General features: G+C 38.4%; 1 protein-coding gene across 2 annotated transcripts in view; it reads left to right on the forward strand.

Annotated features, from left to right (window-relative positions):
* The window catches only part of LOC126323887 (nipped-B-like protein A), a 486,440-nt gene that overhangs the window by 71,242 nt on the left and 393,007 nt on the right, over positions 1 to 22,191 (forward strand). For both annotated transcript variants that reach the window (XM_049994805.1, XM_049994812.1), the window contains exons 5-7: positions 12,545 to 12,843; positions 13,245 to 13,439; positions 19,317 to 19,535. In XM_049994805.1, the coding sequence (XP_049850762.1) occupies positions 12,545 to 12,843; positions 13,245 to 13,439; positions 19,317 to 19,535 (713 nt within the window). The remainder of the gene's footprint in view (positions 1 to 12,544; positions 12,844 to 13,244; positions 13,440 to 19,316; positions 19,536 to 22,191) is intronic.

Raw genomic sequence — 22,191 nt, forward strand, 5'->3', positions numbered from 1 at the left:
TGTATTGATGTGAAATTTAGATACTAGCACTTTCAGTACCATATGGTTCCACCTTTAGGCACATTACAAGGATGCAGGAATCTATCTGTATCCACAATCTATTTCCTCTCCCGATAGGGAGCATGAAAAATTGTTCTCAAATGGGATATATTCAACAGGCAAACGAACTGGGGAGCAGGAACATGAAAGTTGTTTTTGTGTAGAGGTAATGTTGTTATAGAAGAAAATGTATTTGATGATTATCATAAATTTGTGCAATTGTTTGGAAATGAAACAGAAGTACATGCAAACTGTATTTGAGAATTTATCTTAGAAAAGGAATTTGAGCTAGCTCTGAAAAAAAATACTGAGAATTAGTGAATCCCCTTATATAGACAATATTCATGTTGAACTTCTCAAAGTGGGTCGAGTTAAAATAATGGACTGTTTCAGTACTCCTGTGTGTAACAAAAATGAAAAGGGAAAAACTGCCCACAAATTATGAAAAAAACCTATCCCTAAAAAGAAAAATGCCACAAAATGTGAAAATTACTGAGGTGTTAGCCTAGGTGTGCATGCATCTAAAATAATAACCACTATTGTTCTCAACCGACGGTAATAAAAGGTTGAAGCCACACCCTTAGGAGGCCAATTTGGCTTCTGAAAAAAAACTGAGGAAACAGAGAAGGAACATTAGCTCTGAAAATAGTTACAGAGAAAATGATGAAAAGGAATTTACAAAACACATAGTTTATGTAGATATAAGTGTTCGATAATGTAAAATGGGACAAATAATTGAGGTACTGAAGAAAGAGATCAATAATTGGTTGGGAACCTATACAAAAATGAGTTGGCTCTTACTGGTGGATGACAAGCTAAAAAAAAAAAAAAAGCACAGATTTGGAAAGAGGCTGGCAAGGATATGCACTATCAACCATTATTTTTAATCTCTTCATAGAGTAAGTTTTTTAAAAAGTCAGAGAACAGTTAGAGATAGGTGTGTTACTACATGGTAAAAGAATCAAAGTGCATTGTTGCTTTGGCTGGAAGTGAAGATCATGGCCGCACATTAAATAGAACACAAAGTCATGGAAAAAGAATAAAACAAGTCTAAAGCAAAGGCGCCACATTCAAAAGCCTTCATCAAACAGTACCAAAATCAACTGACAGATTGCAACTGCTCGCAAGGATGGCTCAATATAAGTGCTTGAAATGATGAGTGTGAGCTTGGCTGTGGTGTAAGGTGGATAATACAACACACACGCTACTCACCAGACCCCATTCCATGTGACTGCAACCTCATTCCACAACTGAAGAAACCATTGCCTAGGGGATTCTTTGCAAAGAGAGTGGATATCGTTGTGGCATTTCAGTGACAGTTGGCACACATTGATGGCAATGCCAGTGGCATTCAACACCTTCCCTATCATTGACAGCACTGCATGGATGCAATGTGGAACTATTTGGTAAGACAGTAGTTGATTTTGATTCATTTTGTTCCATTCATACTCGTGCACAATAAATTTACACAGAGTTCCAATGCATGTATTTCATTTCAACCTTTTACGTGATCTCCTGTACTGGAACCCTATTTTATGTTGGCAGTCATATGCACAGTACCTTACAGGTTCAGTGCACATTGTAGAATTCCCATGTCGTCGTAGTATTAGAAAATGTACCATTGTTGCCATGACTTACGCAATGACCCTTCTATATAAAAAAGATCTCCCAAAAAAAAGGTTCTTGAAAGCATGTGTTAAGGGTATGGCACTATACAAGCATGCGACCTGGATTCTGGGGACTCAGACAAGGAAAAAAAGCTGAATTCATTTCAGATGTAGCGTTATGAGTGCAGCCCAAGAGTTGACTGGACTAATAAAATCAAGAATGATGAATTCATTAAAAGAGTGGCAAAGAAGAGAAGTTTGTGGAACAGTATTGTAAACAGAAGACTTAAGGTTATTGGTCATCAGTTCACATGTGAGGGCTAAAACAAATAACAGATGGTTATGCTGATGGGAAAAAAACTACAGAAATGTGTAGGTTTGACATACACTGAAATGAAGGAGGAGGCAGAATGACATGAAGACTGGAGATCTGCTCTTATAAATGCTGCTGCCAACCAGACTGTTGTCAATAAATTTTTGTATTGAGCAAGAAGAGAAGTATTGTGATTATGCAACAGTTCAGCCGAAACTGATCTATCAGCACTAAAAAATACCATTAAAAATTAGATGTAATGGTGAGGCCTGTTCCAATGTGATAATTATATGTAACTAATTATATCAATGAAAATAATCAATTTCTGAAAATATAATGTAGCTAGGTTGCATAAACAATCCACTCACCAAGCAGTCGCAGGATGTCATACATAGAAAGCTATTGACATCTGCAAGCTTTCAGAGCCTGTGGTTCCTTCTCCAGGCAGGAGGATTGAAGGAGAAGGAATAGGACAGGTGAGGTTTGGGAAATGGGGAGAGCTTTGAAAAGTTGCCCAGAAGCCTCAGTTCAGGGCAGACTTACTGGATGATGTGAAGAAAAGCCTCATTGTTGAGGACTGTGTCAGAAGATATTTGAAAACCTGAGAGCCCAGAGGTGGAAGAAAGAGTAATATGCGAGACAGAGATTACTGACAAAAATCATGGACAAGTTAATAAGAACAGAAAACGAAGTGCATTGTATGTTGTAGAGGTGGGGGGGGGGGGGGGGGGGGGGGGGATAGACAGGTAAAAAAATCAAAGATATGGAAAATTAAAATGGAGTGAAGAAAGGAGTAGTTACTGAGAAGAAATGCTTAAACTGAAGAAATTAACGTAAATTAGGCCAGGAGGGTGGCTAGAACCAAGGACTTATTGTAACACCACATCTTACATGTGGAGACTTGAGAAACGGCTTTCGGGGCAGAAACCAAGTGGCTTGTGTGGTGAAACATTGACTATAATGTCGTAGAGTAGGCTCTGCAACAGGATGTGGTGTGTTATCAGTATACACCCTCTGTCCATGCCCATTCATCCTAACTTGGTGGTAGTCATGCCAGTGTAAATGGCCAAACAGTATTTACATAACAGCTTGTACACCATATGTGTCATTTCACAGTGGCTCTTCCTGTTGTAGTATGTGTTTTGCCAGTTACAAGACTAGTATAGGTGGTGGTAGGCATGTGCATAGGGCAAGTCTTACAGCAGGGATGGTCACAGGGGTAGGAGCCATAGGGTAGCGTAGTGGGTGCAGAAGGTGCAAAGGGTCTGACAGGGATGTTGTGGAGATTGGAGATTGGGAAGGTGATGAAAAGCTGTTCCAGGTGTGTGTGTGTGTGTGTGTGTGAAAAGCTGTTCCAGGGGTGTGTGTGTGTGTGTGTGTGTGTGTGTGTGTGTGTGTGTGTGTGTGTGTGTGTGTGGAGGGGGGGGGGGGGGGGGGTAATACCATAATGGTCCTACTTCTGGAGCAATATTTTGTGATCAACACAATCAAATGCCTTAGGTAAATCAAAAATTATGCCTAATATTCAAAGGCTTCCATTAAATCCATCCAGTACCTCACAGAGAAAAGAGAATACAGCATTTTCAGTTTTAAACCACTTCTAAAGCCGAACAGTACATTTGATAGCAAATTATGTGGTATAAAATGATCAATTATCCTTACATATACATCCTTGTCAATAACTTTAACAAGCACTGATGGCATAGAAGTAGGACTAAAATTGTCTACATTATCCATTTCTATAAAGCGGCGTTACTACCGAGTACTTTAATTGTTCAGGAAACTGACCATTTTTAAAGGAAAAATTACAATATGGCTAAGTACAGACTAACATGTGTGCACAGTACTTAAATATTCTGCTAGGCACTCCATCATATCCATGAGAGTCCTTATCTTCAGTGATTTAATTATTGACTCAATCCCCCCGTGTATCACAGAAGAGTATTTCAGACAACAATCTTGGAAAGGTCATTTGCCAAGAAAGGTATATGATTCTGTGTAGAAAGTCAATTTTTATTTAATTCACCAGAAATGCTCAGAAAATGAGTGTTAAATACTTAACTTACATCTGAGTTATAGGTAACAGAAATATTTCTACTATGAACTGACTTTATATTGCCAGCCTTGTGCTGTTGAAAAAACTCTTGCTTTACAACTGACCATGTGGTTTTAATTTTATCTTGTAAATTAGCTATTCTATTAGTGTGCCACATACACTTTGCCTTCCTAATAACATTTTAGAGCACCTTACAACACTGTCTGTAATGGGCTAATGTAGTTTGATTATGACTTCTTCTAACATTTTGATATAATTCCCACTTTCTTCTACGTGATATTCTTATCCCACTAGTTGGCAACCCAGGCTGCCTTTTACTGCTAGTACCCTGTTTAGAATGTTCTAATGGAAAGCAACTCTGAAAGAAAATGAGAAATGTGTTAAGGAAAGCTTTATATTTGTCATCTATGGTATCGGCACTATAAACATGCTGCCACTCTTCTTCCATAATGAGGTTTAAAAAACTCTATATTGCTGTTGGATTAGCTTTTCTCCATGTTTGTAATTATACATATCATTTGTTTGAGTACAAAAGTCTTTTAAGTGTTAAAATTTGTGAGTACAGAAGTCTTTTAAGTGTTAAAATTTGTGCATCATGGTCTGAAAGGCCATTCACCCTTGTACTAATAGAATGTCTATCTAGTAATGAAGAATGAATTAAAATACTATCTGTGGCTGTGCTACTATTACCCTGCACCCTAGTTGGAAAAAAACACTGTCTGCATCAGATCATACAAGTTCACGAGATCTACCAACACCCTTTTTCTTGCACAATTAAATACAAAATTAATATTGAAGTTACCATATGTAACTAATTTTTGGTACTTCCTACAAAGTGAACCAAAAACCCTCTCTATCTCGAATAGAAATGTTCTGAAGTCAGTTACGAGACATACAAACAGTAACAATTAAAAGTATAGTTTCACTATATTCAACTGCCCCACCACAACATTCAAATACCTGTTCAGTGCAGTGCTGTGATAAGTCTATGGACTCAAATGGGATACTGTTTTTTAAATATGTGACAACTCCCCCACTCCACAAAGAACTCCTTGATAAACAGCCCACTAATCTGTATCCTGCTAAAGGAAGCCTCTGAATTGTTAAATTATTTAAGTGGTGCTCTGATGTACCAATGATGTCAGAATCAACATCTATAAGCAGTTCACTAACTTTATCTCTAATACCTCTTAAATTTCGATGAAATGTGCTAATTCTTTCTTTACTTGGATACCTGACCTCCTCTGAAGGTGGTTCCTTTGTAGAGGGGCTTCCTTTAAGTAGGTATACCTGTCAGCTGACTTCAACCTAAAAAAGGTGCAGTTGTAACACAAATTAACAGGAATTTTTCTTGAGTGATCCAACCACCACCCACTACACCGTCATCTGTAAGATTTCCCAACCTCCCCTTCCCATACATATTGAGGTGCAGGCCATGCCTAGTGAAACGCAATCTATTGATAGACTTAACTGGCACCACTGCAATGTGAGCCATGCCCTCCACCATTTGTGCCTTCTCCAGCCCCATGATAACACGCGTAACAGCAGCATTAACATGAGGCCGATCATGATGCTCACACAGTTTGCATGATGTGCACATTAGTGCCATGAGTTAGAGTAGCTATCTTTACCAGGTCACCACCTACATCATATTCCCCATCCCTCTCAAGACCTTGCCCTGCTTCACCCACATTATCTACCCGATCCTCTTTGGTAAAATTCCTACATAACTCCCCTATGCTGTCAGTCACCTGAGCCAACCCTGCACTAGGATTCACAATTCTGGTGACCTGGCACTCACTCTCCAACAATTCCTGTAACTGCTGTCTCACACCTCTACCATGTGAACTACCTAGCAGCAGAACCTTGTTCTTTCTGTTAGAATTTAAGGCTTAAGGCTTCCTAATTGCTGAGGACTGGTGCATGTTTCCTACACCTACATCTAAACGAGGCTCCACACTACTCAACTCTGACATTTTGTCAAATCTATTGCATGTACGCAAAAAACAATATCTGAATATCTCCTCCTCCTCCTAGCTGCTGTCTTACCAACTGACAGTTCCCATTCTTGAGCACCCATCACCCTCCTCAACCTATCTAGTTCCTCCTTCACGTCTTGTATCTCCACATGAAGGGCACAGATTTTACACTCCTGTTCCTCTATCAACTTATTTCTACTACAGATTCTGCATTCTCAGGAGAGGATCTTGATAGAATGCCTACCCATTACTCACAAACCTATGACACAGCCCACACTTCTCACTGATGGTAAAACTATAACAGTTGCTGGACAAACTAAATGTCTATGTCACTGAAGCTCTGTTACAACAGTAGAACTATTTAAAAAACCTAACAGTAGTGGTCTCAAAATTCTCTCTCTATTGGGAAAGCAACAACTTTTATTAATGCTACTAAACCACAACTAATACGAATGCTACCAAAACTGCACACAATTTCTTAGCTAAAACCAATCATTTAAGTGCCATTGTAACACCCAATGAAATTAAATTAGTGAATGAAAATTTTACTGAAATATTTCACTAGAATCAATAAAAAAGGTCAGCTGAAAACTGCCGCACAAAATTTACTAAATGAGTTCCATGCATCGACAACTCGAAAAAACATAGTGGACAAACACTTCCAAAAGCTTATTAAACTGTTATTTCACCACAAACAGCACAAGACATCATTGAAAACTGCCAACAACATGGCCCCTACCTTGGGAGTACTGGGATCATATGACAGCTCTCCAGGAGGGGTAGGAAGACTTGAGTGTCTGCACTCACATTACTTGTGACCCTAGGCGCTAGTTCTTGCAGACTGAGACTTGTTTGCACTCAGGACAGCTGCTTCTGATACTGGACATGTCAACTATCATAGTGTTGCAGAGGAGGCAGCATCTGGGCACTCTTCCCCACAAATAGAGGCGAGTGTAGTAACCTGGGAATTACTACATTTCTGGCACCTACTACTGTGTGCATTGCGTTTGAGTGGTGCACTGTTCAACAGCTCCAGGCAGCTCCACCAGAGGCCACTGATCGTGACACCTGCAGCAGGAAGCCAGTGGCCACTGACAGGCAAATATCTTTATAATGTTATGTGCTGACTCCAACTGGCCTCTCTTGTGCAGTGCATGTCATATAACTGTCTTGAACTGTCTACGTTGGATTGCAGTGACAAAATAAATAGTTGCTGGTTTCTCATAACTGTGTTTCTTGTTGTATTCATAATTAGAACATAAACAATTTTGTGACTTATTAATACTTAGCCTGTTGAATTTGAAGTGTATCATTCTCATTTACAGTCAGATGTCCTGGTTGAACTTTTTCTTTTTTAAATATTCTGCATTATAATATAGTAGTAGTGGTATTGTCTTTTAATTAATCTTCTTACAACCAAAATGTCACAAGTTTCTTCAATTATTTATAATTTCTTCACTACAAACTTGTTACTTACATAACTTTTAACAATAACTGAACTTCACCCCTTGAACAACTGCTACTACTTGATAACAACTAACTGATTTATCCTAATATCAGCCCTTGTGCGGAATATTGACAATGCATTGTATTTTTAGTTTTATTACAGTTAGTATTTCATGTTAATTAAAGTGAAGAAACATTAATACAAATAATTTCACATGTGACATAAAAGTCAACAGAAAATAAATATGTTTCAAATTAACTATTGCTTGAATTGCAAAGCTTTTCTATGCTAATTTTTGTAAAATAAATCCCTTTAACAAGTAAGATTAAAAAAATCCACCAAAAATAATGTAGTATTTGAACTCCCTACAACAATGCTAAAGCAAATGTCAAATGTTTATCAATCTGTACAAAATACTATGTTGCAAATGACACTGAAATCTAGTAATGTGACGATTGTTTCTGTCATGGTCACATAGTTCTGTCATCTTGGAAAATTCAGTTAACGTAATTTCTTCTGTAAGGTAATTATTGTTTCTAGTGGCATTATACAGTGATTAATGTGCACTGAAAATTAAGACTTGACGTCAAAGTTACAGTGTATCATGATCTCCAATAATCAAATGTATTGTATGGTACAAATGGTAAATCTTAGTTTGTTGCATTACACTGTCATCTTACAGGAGCCTTGCTATAGACTCACCCCCATCATCCCCTCTCCTTTACGGCTCTCTCTTTGGTTGCTTGCTTGGCATTTGCTATGAAGTGGTCTACTTCTAGTATTCTTACACAAAATTTCTCTTTAAGCTGTGATGACTGTGTTCCTTTAGGCTTATCACTACTGTTTGTGTGTGTATGCATTTCTCTGAAGCTTCACCTATGCCACTGGAATAAACTGGTATAAGTACAAATACAAATGTTTACTTGGAATGAAATGGTGCTCCAGATTTGTAAGCCATTGTCTTTCATTGTGAATGATACCGAAACATATTTTCCAGTTGTATGCCTCTCTTTGATTGCCTGCAGTACCAAGCGGGCAACCTATATTTTGAAATAGTAATGCATCACCTCATTTGCTTCTGAACTGTGTCATAAGTGTACGAGAAACATTTCACACACCTGAGGTTGCTTGCATGGTCACTGTCACATGACATCAAGCCTCTTGAACACATCCCTTACACCATCGGTTGAATAATTTAGGAGTAAAGGAAACAACAGTCTGAATATAGTAGAAGTATTGAATCACAGAAAGAAGAATGAAAACTTCAGTTTTGTGTGTGTGTGTGTGTGTGTGTGTGTGTGTGTGTGTGTGTGTGTGTGTGTGTGTGTGTGTGTGCGCGCACGCCTCGTTGTGTGGACACATACATGCCCATGCATGTGTGTGTGTGTGTGTGTGTGTGTGTGTGTGTGTGTGTGTGTGTGTGTGTGTGTGTGGGTGCGCGCACGCACGCCTCGTTGTGTGGACACATACATGCCCATGCATGTGCTGGTATGTACATCAGTGTGCTTATATGCACGTGCCTGTGTGTGTGTGGGGGGGGGAGTCATAGATGTATGTGTGTGCACCTGCTTGCACTCTAGTGAAGTTTTCATTCATTTTTGTCTGCATGTCGAGTCAGAAAATTTGTTAATTGCTGAATTATTATTTCCTTCATTCTTACATTACACAGATCAACAAAAGTGTTGCATCACTCCAGTTCCCAGAACTCTTGAAGATAGACATTGACTGTGGAAATTGTATCACAGACACAGTCCCTTTGACTGTTCAGAGATGTCACTAAACCAGCCCAAAGATGTAAATAACGATGCATGTGCCTATTAGATGGAGGGGGTGTACCAGCCATTCATTTCCAGTCATTCCACCAGGATGGAGTATACGGCTCGTATTGTCTGTAGTTCAACCACGTCTAGATGATCAATACCTTGGTCTAATCATGTCCATATTGTTACTTTGCGCCAGGAAGGGCTCTCAACAAGGGAAGTGTCCATGCGTCTCGGAGTGAACCAAAGCGATGTTGTTCGGAGATGGAGGAGATACAGAGAGACGAACTGTCGATGACATGCCTCGCTCAGGCCGCCCGAGGGCTGCTACTGCAGTGGATGACCGTTACCTATGGATTATGGCTCGGAGGAACCCTGACAGCAATACCACTGTGTTGAATAATGCTTTTTGTTCAGCCACAGGACGCCTTGTTATGACTCAAACTCTGCCCAATAGGCTGCATTATGCGCAACTTCACTCCCAACGTCCACGGTGAGGTCCATCTTTGCAATCATGACACCATGCAGCATGGTACAGATAGGCCCAACAACATGCTGAATGGACTACTCAGGACTGGCATCATGTTCTCTTCAGCGATGAGTGTCGCATATACCTTCAACCAGACAATTGTTGGAGACATGTTTGGAGGCAACCCGGTCAGGCTGAATGCCTTAGACACACTGTCCAGCAAGCGCAGCAAAGTGGAGGTTCCCTACTGTTTTTTGGGGTGGCATTATGTGGCGCCGACGTATGCTGCTGGTGCTCATGGAAGGTGCCGTAATGGCTGTATGATACGTGAATGCGAGCCTCCGACCGATAGTGCAACCATATCGGCAGCATATTGGCGAGGCATTCATCTTCATGGACAACAATTTGTGCCCCCATCATGCACATCTTGTGAATGACATCCTTCAGGATAATGACATTGCTTGACTAGAGTGGCCAGCATGTTCTCCATACATGAATCCTTTCAAACATGCTTGGGATAGATTGAAAAGGGCTGTTTTTGGACAACGTGACCCACCAACCACTCTGAGGGATCTATGCTGAATCACCATTGAGAAGTGGGACAATCTGGACCAACAGTGCCTTGACGAACGTGTGGATAATATGCCACGATGAATACAGGCATGCATCAATGCAAGAGGGCTTGCTACTGGGTATTAGAGGTACCCGTGTGCAATGTGTGGCTTTCATGAGCAATAAAAAGGGCGGATGATGTTTATGTTGATCTCTATTCCAGTTTTCTGTTAGGTTCCGGTACTCACTGAAGTGAGGTGATGCAAAACTTTTTGTGATGTGTGTATTTACATTTTTACATAACTTGTGCTTGTCTTGGCCCCCATTCTGCCCAATTTCAATGAGTTCTGTGAGGCAGTTGAACGGTAATTGATTTGGATTATTCTCCAACACTTTTTGTTTCATAGAACCCATGCCATGATGTTTCCTCAGACTTATTGTTAATAAAAATGGAACTCCATGTACTGTGAGGTAGATATCTGATTCAGTTGCTTGTGACCATATCTTACATTACTCATTAATGACCCACATAGCCATCTGGGACATGTATTAATGAAACCCATATTTGCCATATGTATATAGGTCTCAGCAGGGCAACAATTCTGGCTGCTCTGTGACATCCTCCAAGGACATGTCCTTGGATCCACTGATCAGATGTGACCTTGAGGGCTTTGGAGTGAGTGAGTCTTCTGAAAGCATCAACATTATTTATCTGTTCCAACCTTCTCACAGTGTGTACTCATCAGAAAAACAGTTCTTTATGATGCTCAACACCCTTCTGCCTCTGAAAAGACCAAGGATGGAAGTGTTATTCTGCTGACTATCAGGTCATATTTGAATTCTGTTTGATGAAATAGCAGATACTGCAACCAAGAATGATTGCATGATCCAGAGCATTATCATAATGTGCCATCCTATAGGCATAATCTCACAGCTGTAAATCTACTACAGGAATAGAAACTAATACGAAGTAATGGAAGATGGTGTTTTGCTGTAGGTCAGAACAGTGTCCCACCAGAAATAAGAAATAAGGCTTTTTGGCAGCTTTTGTGCGAGGTTCAGGAATCTTCGTGACACAGCGCACTACTCAGTACAAACATATTGTATGAATGTGTGTTGTCTATTCTTTCGGATATGTCCAAAAGAACACACCACACATTCATATAATTGATTCGCCTTGATGGGGAATGAATCAACAGTCATCAGTGTGGGTACACAATTACATCCGACTTCCTGTGGGAATCTCAAAGCAGCGAGCTTGGAGGAACTGGACAGGGACTGCAGGTATGTGGTGCTAGGTGGAAATATGGGTAGCCCATGCCAGGTTCAAATCCCGATCCGGCATCACATCCCCCCCGCCCCCTCCCCACCACACACTATTTTCTGTAATGTCATGGGATGTGTCATCCATCTTCCACATTTTAGTGGGATATTGCACTTCATACTTCAACTGTATTAGAGTTCATAAGACATTTCCGTATAAGTATGTACCTACTTGGCTTTCTATTTTGTGATATTTTATCAATTTTTATTTCTGTTTCTATTATTTATACTGATATTTTATCATTTACTAATGCTTGGTTGATTGTGGCAGTGCTGTTGCAGACTGCAAACTATGCAGGCATTCTCTTTATTTCTTTACTGGAAGTGAGCCTGTAATGGACTTCCTTTGACAGTAGCTATCTTTTTTCTTTTGTTTTGTGCTCTAACCACCCCCCCCCCCCCCTCTCTCTCTCTCTCTCTCTCAAAGATAGTCTCTCAGTATCTAAGAACATGTTGCTCCTGACAGAAATGTTGTAATCGCTGTTTTGATTAGGTGTGTTCATTTTAACTAAGTCCATTTTACTCTGTATTATTTATTTTTAGTTTTATTTTTCACTTGTAAAAACAGTTTATAGAACAACTAAAAATAAATTATGCATGTGGAGTTTATGACGGTAGGAGCCTCGAGGGAACGACAAAGGTAAGGGAATATTATGAAGTAATGCTGGATTGGTTTACAAACTCTTCAGACTTTTTAATAAACTATTTGTACTGTTTATAGTTTGATTTATGCCCTTACCTGTATAATTTTAGAAGTACCAGTTTCAGTATATAATCTGGAATAGTTCTGTAATGAAATTTTAATTTACTGAAATCATAGCTATTTCTTCACATGTATTTGATCCTCCTCAGTTTAATCACCTAAACTATGTCTTATTACATATGTCTTATTATTGTACAAGAATTAAAAGAGATTATAAAAATCAAGAATTCTTTTAAAACATCCTGCAAAATGTAATACGAGTTTTGTTATACCAATGTAAAACTGTCATGATGCAGGTCCTACAAACAACTGTAGTAATCATAGAAGGAAGAAAGCAGGTATGAAAAAGCAGCACACACTTTGTAAAGAAGGTAGTGATCGAATAACAGCAGTGCAGGTGGAGGAACAGGAGGGGAAAGCAATAAAAGTTTTATACCACCAAATCGTGAATGGAATATGCCTATTAATGGAAGTAGTCGCATTATATCGTGCAGCTCCACAACACATTTCTGCCATGTGTTCCTTATCTGTGAGCCCTTTCTTCATCAACAACATAGCAGAAATTCAGCTGGCTGCACTACGTCTCCTAGGAATTGTGAGTTTTATTCTCCTTTTTTAAAAATATTTATTTTAGATAATGAGAATATTTTGAACATCTCTGTGCTTCTAGTTACTCTTAAGTCTATAGTTCGATGGCTTCCTTGCCATATTCCCTATTATATAAAAAAAAGCAAGTATAGTGAAAATGTAAATAAGTAAGAAGACAGATGGGTTTTCTATGTAATCAAGCATCCTGTTTTGCTGTTAAAAATGAAAATAAAGCATGTCAATATCTTAGCATTCCCACATAGCAGCATGTTAGCTTGTTCGTCGAATTGGACTTTCATATTGATTGTAATACCAATGTGAGATTCCAGTTGGTTTCTGTGTGTCTTATTTTCTCCTATTTGTGTGCTGTATTTCTTACATAATAAGAATCTGATCAAATCCCTACAGATTTTTTCTACGTATGAAAAGTTCAGGCATGCTGTACTTGGAGGACTCCTTGCAAGTACAATGAAATCATCATGCAATAACCAGATTCTACGCACATATAAAATTGACAGTAATGGTAGCATTCAGATGCTTACTGCTGTTGTGTTACAACTTGTACAGTGTTCTGTAGACATGTCTACAACCCTTATGTCTGAGGTATGTCATCAGTTTTTCTTGCATTTAGAAATATAACACAGTAGCAAAATTTCATACTCATAGCAATGATAACTGCAGCATGAATCTTGGAACACTAAACTTATTTTAAGTTTTGTATAGTCCCTAAAACTCTCCACTACTCTCTAGTGTGCGTACACACACACACACACACACACACACACACACACACACACACACACACACACACACGTACGGAGAGCAGTGTGCTTCATTACAGGATATTTAGTAATCGCGAAAGCGTTACGGAGATGATAGATAAACTCCAGTGGAAGACTCTGCATGAGAGAAGCTCAGTAGCTCAGTACGGGTTTTTGTTAAAGTTTCGAGAACATACCTTCACCGAAGAGTCAAGCAGTATATTGCTCCCTCCTACGTATATCTCGCAAAGTGACCATGAGGATAAAATCAGAGAGATTGGAGCCCACACAGAAGCATACCGACAATCCTTCTTTCCACGAACAATACGAGACTGGAATAGAAGGGAGAACCGATAGAGGTACTCAGGGTACCCTCCGCCACACACCGTCAGGTGGCTTGCGGAGTATGGATGTAGATGTAGATGCTGCTGCCCCCCATCCCCCCCTTTAACCAATGCCAGCTGGTGTCAAAGCAACAGGAAAACTTGACTTTGCTGATAAATGTTTGTGACAGCAGTGTTAGGAGAAGTGCAGCATGGACTGTCTGTAGTAAGAAATGCACCATGGCTTGAATCATCTTTGTTTCTGACAGGAAACACACCACATCTAGGATATCAAAAGTGGGACAGGAACGCATGGACACACAGTCGAAACTAGCTTCACACAATCCAAATTCTAGTTCAAAACATGACAGAAAGGAGTCAGTGTTTCAGAGGGAGCATCAAAAAATAATTCAAAGTCTATACATGATAACCCACACTGCTGCATACTCTAATACATGAACTGTAACCTTCACAACACTCCATCAGTCCTGCGACTTTCTCCTGGGGAAATACCAAGTATAGACACCACACTTCATATAAAATATGTGTCTGTACAATCCTCAACAAAGATGCTAAGTCCAGCTAATGCTCTTGGTCTTACGGTCACCCAAAATACACAGTATTTTTAACCCTTATGGTACTTAACTGTCTTGTTGCTGACAAGAATTTTGTCATGTAGGTGAACACTTAACATTCTCAGCAGTAAGTTGAACTTTTACAAAATTTAAACTGTACTAGCTACGTTAAATCTACATAGACCAAAATTAACATGCTCAAGGCACTGCCATAATTTAAATCTTATCATTATGTTTTTTGTGGTGTGCTTACAATTTACCCACCTCACACCGTTTGCTCATGATTAAGCTTATGAAATCATAAAGTGTCTGGAGTCAGTACTTATATGAAACACATACAAATTGTATGTATAAAGCCTTGTCATTATTACTATGTTTTAAGCCTACATCATGTTGTTGCACATATTTGTGTCTGTTTGAAATTACTTGTGGATTAATGTCTAATGTCATTAGGAATGTATTACTTCTGATGGCTAGTTATGTTAGTGTTGCACACATACCTGATGGTTATAATTAAACTGACAGTGTTCCGAGTGCTGCATTGTGCGCTGTATACATCACAGGATGCTGAAACCTCATAGGTATGTTCATTAATCGATGCACTTGCAGAGTCTACTGGAGGAAAAAAAAAAAAAAAAAAAAAAAGAATACTAGTCTCACTTCCTCCCACTAGGTGAAAATATAGTGCTACAGGCAGTCATAATGTGAAAGGTTTCCTATTTCAATGTCTGTATGCTGTTTGTTGCTTGGTGATGTGTGTTGATTTCTTGTATGAAGTGACTGTTGGTGTAAATGATTGAGAAGGTTGGACTTTTGCGTATAAAACGCAGTGGCCATTAAGAAGAACGACTGTACACTGCTGATAAAGTTGTTTTATTAGAACAGTAGTAATAGCAGCACTGCAGTATACGAATATCACTGACAGAATCAGCAGCAAGGAGCCTCCATGTCAATAAATGGTCTAAGGAATATGATTAAAAAATTTGAAGAAACAGGTGAATTAGGTGCTGCAGTAAGGAGAGGGAGGTGGTCCATTTCCAGGTCAGTTATTGATGAAATTGCTGTAGCTATAGCCAACCATGCAGCAATTGCCTCAAATTCTGCAGCGAGCACTGAAGGTGTGTCATCGAAATTGTTACTCCCCTGGTCAAGAGTTCCAAAGATTTTGTGGTGCATTTTACACTGATATCCCTACAAGATTCAAAATTTACGCCAAATGAACTCCCAATATAGGCTACAATGCTGTGAATTTGCCCTCCGTTTTTTGGCATGAATTAAGATGGATGCCATGTGGCTGGGAAATACTCTTGGGATGGGCGAGGTACATTTTACTCTGCATGATGCCATGAATGCACAGAACTGTTCCATATGGGGCTCTACTCCACCATATGCTGTACAGGAACATCCACTGCACTCAGCTTATGTGACTGTGTGTTGGGGGTTTGACAAGACTCCTTCATTCTCAGTACTTTCTTTTTAAGGAGATGATACCTGATGAGGCTGTTTGGTGCACAGTGACATCTGCATGTTATAAGGACCTCCTCATGCAACACGTAAATCCAGCTTTGCAAGAACACAACTGTGTCTACACCATTATTTTCATGCAAGGTGGTGCAACACTGCTGTCAATTTAATTATAACCACCTGATATATATGTATAATTGAATACCATCTGAGAAGTACTATCTTGTTCCAGTGACAGTTTTTTTGGTCAGCTTGCGGCTGTTAATGTCAACCTTCAGTTGGCCTTCTCAGCATGGTGTACAAAGTGATCAAAAACTTTTTGCTGATTTACTCTGCAGCTTCTTTGAAAGCTACATAATGTCAACTGCTTCAGTAGTAAAGTGCATGTAACAATTAATGTTTCCAAGAAAAGACTGCAGTTCTCAAATTTATTCACATAGGTAATTTATCATTTGTCCAAAGATGTCACTGAGTTGAGGCAACACCATTTTCACTCAGTATATACCCTAGATATTCTATACCAAGTTGAAAAACTTAGTATTTGTATATGTTACATTAAAGTGTCAGAGCCTGCAGTTTATTAAATAAGATATACATATTTTGCATATACTTCTGTCACATGGGGATGCTGGGCATGGTAACCCATGCAATTCACACACATGGGAATAAAATAAAAGTACTGCTCAAAGAACTTCTGAAATGCAGCACTTGCTCTGGTCAATCCAAAGAGAACCACTTGTTCTAGGTGTAAACCAAAAAGGTGGATTAGCTATGACTACTTTTTAAGTCTCTGTGGTGAGTAGCAGTTACAAACTCACAGCTTGAAATTGTTAAATGAATGTAAACTTTTGCCTATTTCTCTTTCCTATTCTGAACATAAATATCTACATTATTTTAAAGAGATTTCCCACATACTTAATTGAATGGTTTAATAGCTTACAGTAGCCAATCTGACTGATAATGTAAGGTACTCTATGAAGTAACTGTGTTTTTCAAATCATGTGTGGACTGGACTATCAATAAGAGTTTCAACTTTCTTATCCAGGATGTCAGTGTCTTCACATGGAAACAACATGGAAAATAATAAACTAATCAGACCATTTTACTTTTCTCTGATCATTGTTGGTCCTCATAGTATGATCCTGGTGCATTTCAGTTACGGTAGCATACTCTTGGTGCTGATTAGAAGCTTATTGATTGTCACTCACCTGCCTAGCGCATGGTGAACTGTGGTGGTACAAGCGTTTTCTGAAATATGCTCAGTAGTGTTGTACCTTGACATGAGAATTCTTTGAGTTTTATAATGCCCCTTTCAGCATTCAACAGTTTTAATCCTTGAGGATTATTTTCATCTACCATAACCCTTCACTGATAATGACTAGCCAGGAATTGAATAATTAATATGTAGTATACGTATTAAGTTGATCTAAAATAGTGATACAAGTATAGTAATAACATCCAAAAACCAAGAACTAAGTGATGTAATTGTAAATGATATTTTTCACAAAATTATTAAGTGGTTCTCAGCAAACGGACTCTCTTTAAATTTTGATAAAACACAGTATATACAGTTCTGTACAGTAAATGGCACAACTCCACTAATAAATATAGACTTTGAACAGAAGTCTGTAGCTAAGGTAGAGTTTTCAAAATTTTTAGGTGTGTCCATTGATGAGAGGCTAAACTGGAAGCAACACATTGATGGTCTGCTGAAACATCTGAGTTCAGCTACGCATGCTGTTAGGGTTATTGCAAATTTTGGTGATAAGAATCTCAGTAAATTAGCTTACTATGCCTACTGTCATTCACTGCTTTCGTATGGCATCATATTCTGGGGTAATTCATCATTGAGTAGAAAAGTATTCATTGCTCAAAAACGTGTAATCAGAATAATTGCTGGAGCCCACCCACGGTCATCCTGCAGACATCTATTTAAGGATCTATGGATCCTCACTGTAACCTCACAGTATATATATTCACTTATGAAATTTGTTGTTAATAATCCAACCCAGTTCAAAAGTAATAGCAGTGTGCATAACTGTAACACCAGGAGAAAGGATGATCTTCACTATGCAGGGTTAAATCTGACTTTGGCACAGAAAGGGGTAAATTGTGCTGCCACAAAAGTCTTTGGTCATCCACTAAACAGCATCAAAAGCCTGACAGATAGCCAACTAACATTTAAAAATAAATTAAAAGAATTTCTAGATGACAACTTCTTCTACTCATTGGCTGAATTTTTAGATATAAATTAAGGGAAAAAAACCTTAGACATTAGTGTCATGCAATATTTTGTGTAATGTAATATCTTGTACAGGCATCTTTAATTAACCTGACACGTTCCACATCATTATGAAGTGTCATATTCATGATTTATGGAACAAGTATTAATCTAATCTAATCACCTTGATTTGCAATGTAAATACTAATACTAGCAGTGAGATGACAATAATTATGTATTCAGTACTGTCTTACATTTTAAGAATTGTTGACCTGTTTATTACTGTTTTGCCTCTACACCATGGCAATAAAACTGCATATCATGGCACAGAATTAAATATATAACAACTTTTTCATTGTTACGTACAAATGAAGAGATATTTTCATGAAGGCTTTCTGTACTACTAGTTGTACTAGTGAAAAATTCTTGAGCTCAAGAGGAACTAATTTTGTTTGAGATGTGTAATACACTGTTCGCTTCCTAACTAGAAATGTTATATATATGTGACCAAGATCATCTTGTCTCTAATTGGGACATGTAGAAGGCACAATGAGATTTAGTTATAAGGTTTGTCTCAGGCATTTGTTCTTTTGTTACTCATGTTACATATGAATGATATATGACCTCACGCCATTGACACCAATGTAAATTACCTAACAACTGAAGGAAGAAAGGGACTAAGAAAGATTGGAGTTTAACATCCTATCAATTATGAGGTCATTAGAGATGGAGCATAACCACAGTTTGGGGAAGGATGGGATAAGAAATCAACAATGGCCCTTCCAAAGGAACCATCCTACCATATGCCTTACTTGATTTAGGGAAGCCACTGAAAACCTAGATTTGGATCGTCTGACAGGTGTTTGAATTGCTAGTGTCCCAAATGTGAATCTAATGCCTTGCCATTGCACCATCTTGCCCCCTCCTCCCTTCCACGTAATTTCAATCAGTATCATAAGTATGTCTTCTGCTTGTTTGCTTTTATGTCTCACATAGTAATTCCCAGCATAGATTATTTCATTGCCCACAGAGTAACTTTCAGATTTTGAATGTTTTTCATATTAAAAATTTGTTTCATTGCCACAAGTCAAAACTGGTAAGAAACACTGATTCATGTTTTTTTCCCTTTTTCTCAGTCTGATAGACAGTCTGTTCTAGTGAAGAAGCACAAGGCAGCAGTAAAAGCAGTGGGAGTTTTCCTTCTTGAATTTTTAAAAAAATGTGCGTCAAGTAAGAAGGAAGATAACACTTATCGCAAGGCCTTCGAAGCTTTTGTTCAAGATTTACTGATTGCAGGGGACAAGCCAGAGTGGCCAGCTGTTCATTCTTTCTTCTGCATTCTCTGCAATTTGTTTGTAAGTATCCTCAGGCATGAAAATCTAGTTACATATATAGTTATTACTTTGATGGAAGCCAGACTTAATTGCAGGCAATTTCAAAGGCAATAATGGTTTTAATGACATTTGCCAGAATAGGTACATATGACTAATGCAGTAATATGCTTGGTAATTGTGAAGAAACATATTGTATTTACTTGATTCCTTTTCTATTCTCTATGAGTAGACAATACAACTATAACATTAAACTATCCATAATTTTTCTTGAATGCAAGGAGATTTAGTCCTAACAATAGAAGGATATCATGTTGGTATGGTGGCTTTTATGCCCCAACCATGGCAAAGGGTGTGGCTCATGTCACTGACCATGAGGTACAAGGAAGATGGCTGTGACAATATTAAATTCCATGTAGAAAAACCTGTATTAATTCCCTTTTCAAGTGTAATCTCCTGCAAAGCTACTTACTGAAAAATTTCCTTTCAATTTAATTGAGTAGACACTGAGCCCATTCACAAAATGTAAGTAGAACTATCCCCCAAAGCTGCCACCCTATATTAATTACATCTGTTTGTAACAGGACATAGGTCTCAGAATAGAGAAAGTATTGTGATGTAGATGTAACTGAATTATCTTCCAAAGTATACTCACCAAGGATTCTGAAAATTGTGATCATGTGAATCCCAGATTATGCTCTTCTCACACGTCATCCTCCAATTTATTGAAAAATTGTTATCAGGTGGTTACAGTGTGACATGTCTTTTTCTTTTCTTTTTTCAGTAGTACTGTCTCAAAAAAGACATAAACGTTCTTTCCAGACAGCACAGTTCTAGCAGATCTTAATTTCACTAATTTAATATGTCCTTGGGGCTGAAAGTGTAATTTGTTGCTAGATTAGTGGTGTCTAAACTGTTCAACTTCCTTGTAAGTATAGATTCATACAGGCCTGACAGTGGAATGACCATTGAAAACCACCACAGTTAGAAGCCTTTCCATTTTATTTACAGTATTTTCTGACACCCCTTGTGCCTGCATGTTGAGGGAAAAAATTGAGCACTTCTTAAACATTGAACTTCATACTAGTTTAGTCTCTTTATTTTTTATTTTATTATTTTTTTGTTTGCATAACTATATTTGTTAATTTCATGATTTAAACAAATAATTCAGACTAAACCTCATAGTAGAAGAAACTGTTAAAAAGACACAATTTTTTATGTATGCAGTTAATTTAATGAGTTAAGTTTTAATTACAATTTCTGCAAATTTAACTTCGAACAACGTGTAGTTTCCACGCCTAGTATTGTGATGATATACAAGGGCCCGATTTTTGATCACGAGACAGTCAGTCCACGGCCAAGTTTTAGATGAGTAACCTGTGCTGGTTAGAACAACAACAATGCTTCAAATTAACTGTGGAATAAGTGTTAAACAATTAGGGTGTGTTTAAAAACAGTGACAGTGTCTGCCCCATACATACCTGATTATTCTTCAAGAACTGTGAACTTGTGTGGTTAGGTTTTACTGCTCGTTGATGTTCAACAAGAAACTATGTAGCAGTATGTGGAGTTCTGCCTGCTAACTATTAATGAGGCTTATCGAAGGTTACATAATAGTGCACTGGTCATACAACTGTGTAATATTGAGGGTTGTGCAAAATGAAAATTAAAGTACTGTGAAATGCAACTGTTTGCCTGTCGGCTACATGATTTACTGTAGTGTGTGTTGGAATCCACAACCCATTTTTCAGCCAGTGCAGCAACGCAGTACATCGACACCGAGGACAATCATCAGTTGACGAATAAATAAAAGTAAGTGGGACCGCCACAACTGGACACCTCACTGCGATGATTTGATGCAAACTAATTTTCAAATACATAACAAATTTTCCAGACAAGTACATTGAGATCAAGAACAAACATTTGTTTCTGGAGAAAAGAAAGTTGAAGGGAGAACTAGGTTTGAGTTGAGAGTAGCCTCCAGAGTAGTTTCGTTTGTTTCACTGATTCTAGATGAGCTTTGTGATACTTACAAAGAGACTGTTAAGGTTTTGAAACTGCTAATCACGATGCCTATCTCGACGTCAGAAGCTGAGAGGTGCTTTTCAGTGCTCAAGAACATTACAACATCTCTATGAAACACTGTGAAAGAAGAATGACTGAGTGCTTTAGGGATGTTATTTTGTGAAAAGTCATTTGTAAAATTTCAGCTCAATATATTTATTTGCCAAAAAGAAGAAATGAGAAGGGGTTTCCAGTACCTTACCTACTAATTATTTTGAAGCTGTCTTCCCAATTTCATGGAGTTACTACATCCTGTGAGAACAATGCTTTTGGTTTTAAATGTCGATAGTTTTATTAAATTTTGTTCCCAAAATTTCTGATTATAAGTTGGAATTTGTACATGCTCTATTATTTCAAATTGTAATGGCACTTATGTTGTATTAAGATTGGACACTGAATTCTGGCAGTCAGCTGTGAACATAAACAAGGACTTAGGCAAGTCGAGGGATGAACAGCATTGCTGGGAGACAAGCCCCACCTTCTTACAGGGCTGCCAACCTAAGTCTGTTTTTTGTGCTCCTGAGGAGGCAGAACTGATATAATGCTCACATGGATTGCTGATCCCATCTGGTGGTGTGGGAGCCGTATTCAAACCCAATGACGGACCAAGAGTAAT

This window comes from Schistocerca gregaria, chromosome 2, assembly GCF_023897955.1.
Source record: "Schistocerca gregaria isolate iqSchGreg1 chromosome 2, iqSchGreg1.2, whole genome shotgun sequence".
Lineage (NCBI taxonomy): Eukaryota > Metazoa > Arthropoda > Insecta > Orthoptera > Acrididae > Schistocerca > Schistocerca gregaria.